The sequence below is a fragment of the Nanorana parkeri genome, unplaced genomic scaffold (assembly GCF_000935625.1).
Source record: "Nanorana parkeri isolate BGI_ZX_2015 unplaced genomic scaffold, ASM93562v1 scaffold1586, whole genome shotgun sequence".
Lineage (NCBI taxonomy): Eukaryota > Metazoa > Chordata > Amphibia > Anura > Dicroglossidae > Nanorana > Nanorana parkeri.
The window spans coordinates 236,277-246,227 of record NW_017307854.1 but is presented as its reverse complement, the minus strand read 5'-3'; the positions used below and the strand labels follow the sequence as shown (position 1 = coordinate 246,227).

The window sequence follows — 9,951 nt, the reverse complement described above, 5'->3', positions numbered from 1 at the left end:
AATCGAGAAATTAAACTTTAATTTCCACAGCCCTAAAATATATATATATATAATTATAATAATAAAAACCACCATTTCACCATTTGGAGGTAAGACGTATGCAAACTATCTGTAATACATACATCAAGGCCACTGAATTTGCTGTATTTTTCCTTAAGGTGTTTTGCTGGTCATCTGACTAGCTTTCTCATTTCTGAATTGGGAAAGCCAGTTGGATGGCCTGCAAAACGTCTTTGAGAAAAATACAGCAAGTCCAGTTGCCTTGATTTATTTTTTACAGATATACCATGACCTGGATGAATGAGAAACTTCACAGAAAAGTATGTAAACTGTTTAAAATGGACTGTTCCAAGCAGAATATACATTTTTTTAAATGGTAATATGTTTTACTTCCAATATATTTCCCTTGCTTCATCATTGCTAATACGGGCAGAGTTGATTACTCTTCTCTTTTTTTTTTTTTTGCTACATAATTTTTGTGTAGAAAATCCTCATATTATTGGACTGAGACCAAGAGATGTAATAATAAACAATCTGCAGAGTCGTAATAATAAACAATCTGCAGAGTCGTAATGACTCTGCAGATTCTTTTCTATTACATCTGTTTATTATTACATCTCTTGGTCTCAGTCCAATAATATGAGGATTTTCTACACAAAAATTATGTAGCAAAAAAAAAAGAGAAAAGTAATCAACTCTATGTCAGGGACGTGCGGTCAGGGGAGGCAGGTGGGGCAGAGCCTCACCTAGTATTATGGAAGAAAAAGCTGTCAGCTTTTTCTCCATTCAGATCGGCTTGCTACAGGTCACACAGCAGGGAAATCCTCCCCGCTGTGTAACCTGTCATGGACGGAGCGCTGGATGTTAATTACTGGCAGCGCTGCATCCGGCTTTTGACAGGTAGTTAGGTTACACAGCAGCAGGCTTTCCCCAATGCTTGTGTAACCTAACTATTGAGGCAAGAGCTGTCACAGCCTCTACTCTGTGTTAGAGGCGTGAGCTCTGTGGGTGCCTTGGACCATTGGCAAAGCGCCATTGGTCCAAGCTCTCCAATCAGAAAAAAAAAAGACAGTGAGGACATCGATCTCGATGACTCACCAGTGACGAGCAAGTAAGGGACAGGGAGGCTTCTCCCTGTCTCCTCCCTTCCTCCTCCCCACACAGCTTGGTTACCGAGCTGGGGGCAGAGCTTTGGCTGGATGGGGGTGGAGCTTTGACTGGCTGGGGGATGCCTCACCCAGCACAGAAGGCACGTCACTGTTACATGTACATTCATTGTTTGTAGAGACAAAAACAAATTAGTATACTTTCTTTCCAAGTTGAATATAATATCAGGTAAATACAACATTATGGCCACTAGATGGAGCTAAAGAGGATTGGAAATAAGTATTTATTTCCTTTACTCCTCAGCTCCATCTAGTGGCTTTGATCTGGTTATAGCTACCAAGATGGTTTCCTGCACACAGAGACAGAGAGTGCAAGATAAGGCATGGGAAGCCAGTAATGGGAAAATTATCATCTCCAGGGAGTCCACAGGCAATACTAGTGACTAATCCTTTGTCCTCTGCTTGACTTTTTTTGGGACACAGCTTCCACAGTATAGGTCTACCGAGACCTATACTGTAAATCTAGCTTGTGAGTTGTGTTGGTCAGAGATATATCTCTCCCTGTTCCTGAGAGCTTAATTAATCTCAAATCATCTTTCATTAAATTGACTTAGCAGATGATTTATAAATCCTCTGCTCAGCCATACACTGGCGGAATGGCGGTAGCACACCATTCTTGCCACTAGATGGAGCCGAGGAGCATAGGAATTTCTATGCTCCTCAGCTCCATCTAGTGGTGACCAGCTTATGGCTGGGTGGATGATTCATAAATTCTCCCCTTAATGATGCCACATGTGTTAATATGGTAGACTTAAAAATAACACAGTATAAGATTTTTTTCTCCATGGAGGCAACATTACCTCGACAACACCTTTTCGTTGGCTTCTGAGGACCAGACTGAACCCATTGGTTTCCACCAATACTGTTTCGATCACTCCAGAACTGGAATCTTCTTTCTTATGATTTATCGTAACCCTGAACTCATCCAGCCTTTTGTCACTTCCGGAGGCACTGCTGCCACAGCTCTGGGCCAGTACATATGAGCACTTCCCTTGGAATTTGTAGGAGAGTCCATCAAAGGATCTATAATTGGAATATCCAGCTGTATTGCAAGTGGCCGAGCCTACAGGATGGCATCCCAGTACAGACTTTTCCACACGGCATTCCTCATTGGCGCTGCACGATGAAGGGGCGCAGCTCATGACTCCACCGAGAGTGCAAGTACATTTCTGGGTGCAGGTGTCCCCGACATAAAGGCTTTCTCCAAGGGAGTAGTAGGCACCATTGTAGCTGCAGCCACACTGGGAGATTGGGACGCAGTTTCCGCCACTGAGAATGTAGCCATTGTTACAGACACAGCCTTCTGTACAATTCCCAACGCAGCCATTTGGGGTACTAAGACCATTGCAGGTGACCTGACAAGGATCTACGCAGACCTCATAGCTGCTGTGTGCAGGACAGGAAAGAGCTGCAAGACATAAGCATAAAATATATTTAACTCTATCTATCCACTCTAAATAGGCAAAAATGTGTGAATACCTGGACTATCACACCTATACTATATGGCCAATATGAAGGGTACTGTTAATGCTACACCATACAATGACATTTAGGACAAAAGGTTGGTTGGTAACAGTATGGAAGAGCTCCTCTTCTTTCTGAGCATGACTGTGCCCTGTGCACAAAGCCAGCACCATTAGAACATGGATTGACCAGTTTGGTGTGGAGAAACTCAAGTGTCCTACGCAGAGCCCTGACCTCAACCCTACTGAACACTGAGATTAATTGCAACACTAATTGCTAGCCAGGTCTTCTTCGTCAACATCATTACCTCACCTTACAAATGCTCTGCTGCATGGGCACAAATTCTCATACACACTCTAAAATATTTTTGGAAAGCTTTCCCAGAAGAGTGGAGACCTTTATAAACACAAACAGCAGGCCAGCTCCATAATAATGGCCAAGGAGGAGCCAACTCCATATTAATGGCCATGGGGGAACCCAACTCCCTATTAATGGCCATGGGGGGTGCCAACTCCATAATGGCCATGAAGGAGCCAGCTCCATATTAATGGTCTTGGGGGAGCCAACTCCATATTAATGATCATGGGGGTGCTAACTCCATATTAATGGTCATGGGGGGTGCCAACTCCATATTAATGGCCATGGGGGGAGCCAACTCAATATTAATGGCCATGGGGGGAGCCAACTCAATGTTAATGGTCATAGGGGGTGCTAGCTCCATAATGGCCATGGAGGAGCCAGCTCCATAATAATGGCCATGGGGGGAGCCAACTCCATATTAATGGTCATGGGGGGTGCCAGCTCCATAATGGCCATGGAGGAGACAGCTCCATAATAATGGCCATGGGGGAGTCAACTCCATATTAATGGTCATGGGAGGTGTCAGCTCCATAATGGCCATGGAGGAGACAGCTCCATATTAATGGCTATGGGGGGAGCCAACTCCATATTAATGGCCACGGTTTTGGTATGGGATGTCCAGAAAGCTGATATAGGTGTGATGGTTAGGGGTCCACAAACTGTTGGACGTATAGTGCACATCTCTCTCTCGCTCCCGATCTCTCTCTATATCATGAGATCGGAAATTACATTTAAAAAGCCACGTTAGAACAATTCCGTACTTGTAAAAATTGTCAAAGCAAGCATTCTAAAAAAATCACTTACGACAGAAGTCTTGCCTCCTCCATGGTTGTACCTTTACCCCTGCAGCCTGACATGCCATTGTGTATGATGTTAAGACGGAGCAGTATATACTTTGACGCTTCTCCATAATGCAGGAGTCATAGACGCAGCTTTTGAAGTACGGTTCTGGGTCTACAAGAGCATGACAAACACGGAACGGACCACGTTGGTTAACCAAGACCCCACACTCGATGGCTCCTTCTCTTTGCCTTTTCTCTTCAGATTGGAGATTATTACAGACAGGGTTTCCATCATCTCTACACTTCAACACCTCTGCTACCTTCCAGCTCTTTCCAAACGTTGTTGGGTCCGCAACACTCTTTCCTCCTTTAGGAATCAAGTCATCTTTAGGGTTCTTGTTAAAGTTCCCGCACAGTCCAGAGACGGCGTTGGCGTAAGTGCCTGGAAGTTGAACTCTGACAATGCTGTTATAGTCATACGTGACCTGCAGACCAAAGGAGAATTGAAAAACAACCGCAGAGGGACTGCGATAAAAGCTGTAGAGGCCATCCGGGGATTTATATGGAAGATTTTGCAGTGTGTTGTTCACCTATTAGAACAGAAAAAAGAAATGATTATTTAATTGTCTCATCATGAAAAGTTCAGCCATGCAAAAAGCAACTACGTGGCAGTTTTGGAGATGTTGAAATCATAAGTAATCTTACTTTTGTCTTCAGATGAGACAGATTTAAATGTATCTTCAGCCAAAACCTTTTTTTAGTTTAGATGTCTTTATTTAATTTAGGATAAAGTAGGGAAGGGTTAGACCCCTCTAACAGACTTGTCTGGGTCTCCTTTGGTGACCCCTCTATTTGTACTGGTCACCAAGAAACACAGTGGAGAAGAATCCAAAATTTTGGAGTTGTCCCCAAAACAATTGGTGAGGTGAGATCCCCTGTAGTATTAAATGTAAGATCCTCATTGGAACCCACCATGTGATTAGAAGAGACCCAAGGCATGGGGAGGCCTGCCCACAACTCTGAATATACATGGACACATTTCAAAATGACATATTGAATACATGTATTGAAGGTACTAGGCAATTGTGCAGCCATGGTCCACAGTAATGGTCCTGTCTGGCAGGAAAGGAAACCTGATTATGTTATCTGCTGCAATCTATTTACACCTACAGGTCTTGTCCCTCCCCTTGCCTGTGATTGGATAGTGATAAGAGAAGCAGCAGACTGGTGAACCCATCTCTCTGCTCTTCTCCTATTAACATGGCCTTTGTTAGCACATGCAGGGACGGCCTTGGGGCAGCAGGGAGTAGAGGGGCAGCAGAGGTGTGGAATTCCTATCTCCCGATGCCCAAGACATGCAGTTCGTGGCACCGGGTGGGTGGTTGTTTTCTGCATTTAGCCCTGCTTTGGGAAAACAAGGCTGAATGTACAGCGGGGAAGCCGCCGCTTGTTTTGTCGCAGAAATCACTTTTATGCAGCCTGCATACATGGGGCGCATTGAGAAACCTGGCATTGGGGCAGCAGAAAGAGTAAATCCGGCCCTAAGCACACGGGCACTGTAACAAAACTGATTGGTTCATTCTGCTCCTTCTCCCTTCTGAGATCTGCTGTGCAGGGACGGCAATAGACTGAAACCAAGTCTCGTGCTTATGCTTATGCTGCTTGCACATAAAATGATACACTAAATACATCATATTAATGCATTAATAAATACAGAACAGTATTGAATGTTACGTTTTATGTCTGCTAGGAGTTCAGCTTTAAAGTTTCAAAGTCAATATCATGTTACAATACTTACAATGACTTTATTGGGGTGCTGTCTGTGCGCTTCAAAGTCTATGCCATGGGCGCTGATGTAAACTGCACTTGTGTATGAGACTCTGACATTGCCTCGGTTTTGGTTCCAAACACGGACTTGGAAATCGGTGAGCCCTCGACTTTGATCAGTGAGGCCTGCCAACAGGTATACACAGGTCCCCTGGAAGTCTATTATTACCCCATCAAACGTTATGTAGTGAGGATCAGTGAAGCCTACGCACACCCCGTAGGACATTGGGTAACAGTCAAGGATGCCGTTCCTCACAGCGCACTCTTCTCCTGCTCGACAAGGGCTAGTCTTACATTCCACCTTCTGAGTCTGAGGGTTGCACACGCACCTCTGCCGACACACGGTGTCGTTCCAGAACTCTTCGTTGGGGGAATAGGTGAATCCATTGTACCTGCAGCCACAGCTTGTTCTCGGAACACACTTGCCCTGGCTTAAAACAAACCCCTCATTGCACTCGCAGGTCTCCACGCATGGGTCAGTACAAACGGACGCATTTTTGGGATCATCGCAGGTTGTTGGGCAAGCACTACCGCAGAATTTGTAGGTGCTGTCTGCCAGACATGGTAAGGCTGAAAATGGAAAGGAAGACTTTAGGTGAGTTCCAGAATGGTAGTTAGCAGTGATGTGCGGGGGCTTGGAGCGAACCCAGTACACTTGAGTTCACCCAAGTCCATGCAAGACTGGCACATGACCCTTCCAGCCCAATCAGTTACATTCCTCATCCCCATGTGCCTTCAATAGCAGCCCATTTTATACCACCATATACTACTTACGGCATCCTGCTGCACTTCTCCACTGCCCAATCTTAACTCCAGCCCTTTGGCAGGCGTCAGCGTATGCGCTGACTGCTTGACATGATATCTGCTTGTATCCACTGTTGATACACACATCGAACACACAGTTTTCCATGTACATCTTGGGGTCTAGAACTGAATGGCAAGCGCCAAATGGACCATTGGTTTTGCTGATGAGCCCACAGAAGCCATCAGTTTTGTACTGTTGGGCAGTGGTGGGTGGGCAGCTGAGACAAGGGCCATGGCAGCACGATGTTCCATCTTCTACCTGCCAATAGAAAAAAAGAAAATAATCAATCCTATGACTGAGATATGAGAAAACATGACACAGGTCCATAGCAAAAGGAAGCCAAAAAGCGTAGAGATTGGCAGAGTGACATTTGTTACTTTATCTTATCATTTTTATTTACTCATAAAACAATTAGACAATAAAACAGTGATAACCTACTGTTTAGTCTCTTCACAACTCCATAATGCAAGAGATACAAGATACAGGAGGCCAATCGATAGACAACTCCCTGTGTCTTATCACCAGTTTATTGGAGTCACTCTATGATTGAGCTCATGGTGCAAACCTTTGTTTTCAGGTTTTTTTTTTTAGAAAGGTTTTCTATATGTACAATTTGTGATATAAAAGGTGCACATAGATATAGAAATAGAGAGAAATTATGGTGAAATGGTCAATATTATGGATAAGCTTCAGGTTCTGGTTGACCATGAGTTCGACCAGGACTCCAGCTGTCTGAAGCCTGCCAAATGGGCCAATGATATGGCCAGTTCGCATGCTTGCCGAACCTCCATCTGGGTACTATCAACCAATGTAGATTGTACAGCCTCAATGGTTGACTGGTGGCTGAACAGCACAGCGTCGTTAGTTGCTAAGACACAGACGGTCAACCCATAATAACCTATGACACTGTGGGCCGCTAACATAGCTAGCAACCAATGATGATATGTATGCTGCACAGCATCATTGGTTGCTAGGACACAGGTGGCCCTGGGTTTGGTTTGCTTGGATGTTCACTAAATCCAGATTTCTGGGTGGGTTCAGCAAACATTTAAGCAAAAGAAACCCAGGCTAGTTTGCTTATCACTAGTCCTGATATAAGGTAGAAAAAAGGCCAAGTATACCATTAATCATGGAAATGTCCCATAGAGTCATTGATAGTATTATAGACTCTTCCCATGAGCATTCGCCAGTTCATTCTAGTTAAAACCTGAGCAATAGGGATTGACTGAGCGTACCAGTTTTGAGCTATAACCCATCACACTGAACTAAATTGGGTGTTTAGGAATTTTTCTCACGTTTTAATGATCATCTGGTAAGATTTGCCCTCACTTACCAGATGGTAAGTGAGGGAAAATTTCCACTAGCAGCACAGACAGTAAAAAAAATGAGTTTTTTAATAAAATAGGAAAAAGACAATGGTCAACACGTATCACTGTCTGTGTCCCTCACTTCCTCTTTGGTAAAACTTTTGTCACAGTGATTGTGATAGGAAATCTTTCAAACGGAACCTTAGATAGCAGTAAAACCCAACATGGGTTCTAACCTTACATCCTTCGACCCAAAATTTTAAAAAAAGCTCAACTGCCATTTATTTTGAAGAAACAATGTTGGCAACTTTACTTCCCATTAAATGTACAAGGTCTCCAGCTTCTGGAGGTGTTGTGTGCACCATTTTGACTACAGCAGCAAGCATTCACTACAGGTCCCTGTACGTCATGGCTATTACCTTTAACAGAGGTGCAAGAAGACAATAATGGCTTGATCTTCCTGTTTTACACCAATAATTGCTCTGATACTACGGCTAGGCCCATTGTAGATTTGGGAAGGTACCCCCTCCATTAGACACACGTGCTCATTTAAACAAGCCACAGAGGTGTCTATGACTGTCTAGACCAGTGGTGGCGAACCTTGGCACTCCAGCTGTTTTGGAACTACAAGTCCCATGAGGCATTGCTGTCCCTCTGACAGCCACAGACATAACTCCTAGAGGCAGATGCATGTTGGGATTTGTAGTTTTGGCACAGCTGGAGTGCCAAGGTTCGCCACCACTGGTCTAGACCCAAACCATTAGTGGCTTATCCAAAAACTCCAGGATTGGTTGCAGAGGAGACCAAGGAGGAGGTCCTTAAATAAGGTGTTTGACTGATTCGCTATATCTTACCGCCCAGCTAGTTCCCAAGGCAATGGGGTTGGCAGCCTGGGTCCCAGAAGGAGTAAGAAAGTCATCAGACGAATTTTGGTTGTAATTTCCACACAACCCACACATCTTTCCAGCATAGCGCCGTGTCAGCTCCATCCACAAGTAATGGTTCCAGTCGTAAGACATCGTCATATCGTTTCCAAGCTGTATAATGGCTGCGTTCCCACTCTGGAACATTCTTAGAGTCCCGTTCAATAATAATATAGGAAGTTGTCTTAGGCAGTTGTCCACCTGGAAAAAAATGATCAGGAAAAGAAAAATATCTGGAGTTAAGCTTTAATCAGAATTATTTTTATTTTTTTCTTTGAAAAGAACTTCCTAACCCTAACCCTAACCCTAACCCTAAGGAAAGGATCATTAATTTTGTTTTTTAGCAGATGCCCTTAAAATTGAGATTTTTATTATCTGCAGGCACAAGCGGGGCCAGATTTCTCACTAGGATGCCATGACCACAAGCGGCTGTATATACAGTAGCTGCTCAGGCCATTTTAAGATGATTCTGGCCATTGCTACTTATAGGCTTAAAGAGCCTGCCAGGCAATACTCTAGCCTCTCCTTCCTTCTGCACACTCCTCAGGGCCGGTGCTGCCACTAGGCAAACTAGGCAGCCGCCTAGGGTGCACTGCTGCCTCAACCACTCCCCTCCCTCATGGTGCCCCCCGTCTATTTCAAATTGCAAAAGCTCATAGCAGGCTGGCTATTGCACCCTCCCACTAAGCAGAAGAACAGAACTTAGAGACAACTTTCTCTCTCAGGTCCCCCTCCTCTGCTCAGTGGGTGAGGTTTCAATAGCCAGTCTGCTATGAGCTATATCAAATTAAAATAGCCAATAGCAGTCTGGCTATTGCTCCCGGCTGCTTACATCCACCTGTCGCCTGCAGAAGCTAGCCGGCAGGAGAATGGGGCAGCGCCGGAGGGGATTGGGCTGCAAGTAGGCGGTCTTGCCTAGGGCGCAAAATAGTCTTGCACCGGCCCTAACACTCCTATGTTCATTTTCAGTTCCTATACCCGTAATTGACTCTACCAGAACCCTACCACATGTCCAGTAACTCCCACTCCCATGCCCCAGAATGCTGGAAAGAGCGGTATGACACATGTTCTGTGTGAACAATTGCATGCATATTGAGTGAAGTGCATACAATGACAGGTACAGCTGATTGTGCTTCTCTTTGACACATTGCTAGTTGTGTCACTGCGCTACTGGTTGTGTTTCTAAGGACATCTTTACATAATAATGACAATTTATTGAAAAGTTATTTGTTATATATTATTTGTCCTGTTATTTTGGCAATTCAATTTTTTAATATGATCAACAACATATTTTTATTCCAATGTGTCTTTTATTAT

At 44.3% G+C, this 9,951-nt stretch overlaps 1 protein-coding gene across 1 annotated transcript in view; it reads right to left on the bottom strand.

Moving 5' to 3' along the window:
- Positions 1-9,951, bottom strand: part of LOC108798925 (IgGFc-binding protein-like) — a 16,578-nt gene that overhangs the window by 4,996 nt on the left and 1,631 nt on the right. Inside the window, exons 3-7 of the mRNA XM_018570731.1 lie at positions 8,566-8,835; positions 6,374-6,662; positions 5,571-6,169; positions 3,795-4,362; positions 1,967-2,574 (exon numbers count right to left, since the gene is read on the bottom strand). Coding sequence (XP_018426233.1) covers positions 1,967-2,574; positions 3,795-4,362; positions 5,571-6,169; positions 6,374-6,662; positions 8,566-8,835 — 2,334 coding nt within the window. The remainder of the gene's footprint in view (positions 1-1,966; positions 2,575-3,794; positions 4,363-5,570; positions 6,170-6,373; positions 6,663-8,565; positions 8,836-9,951) is intronic.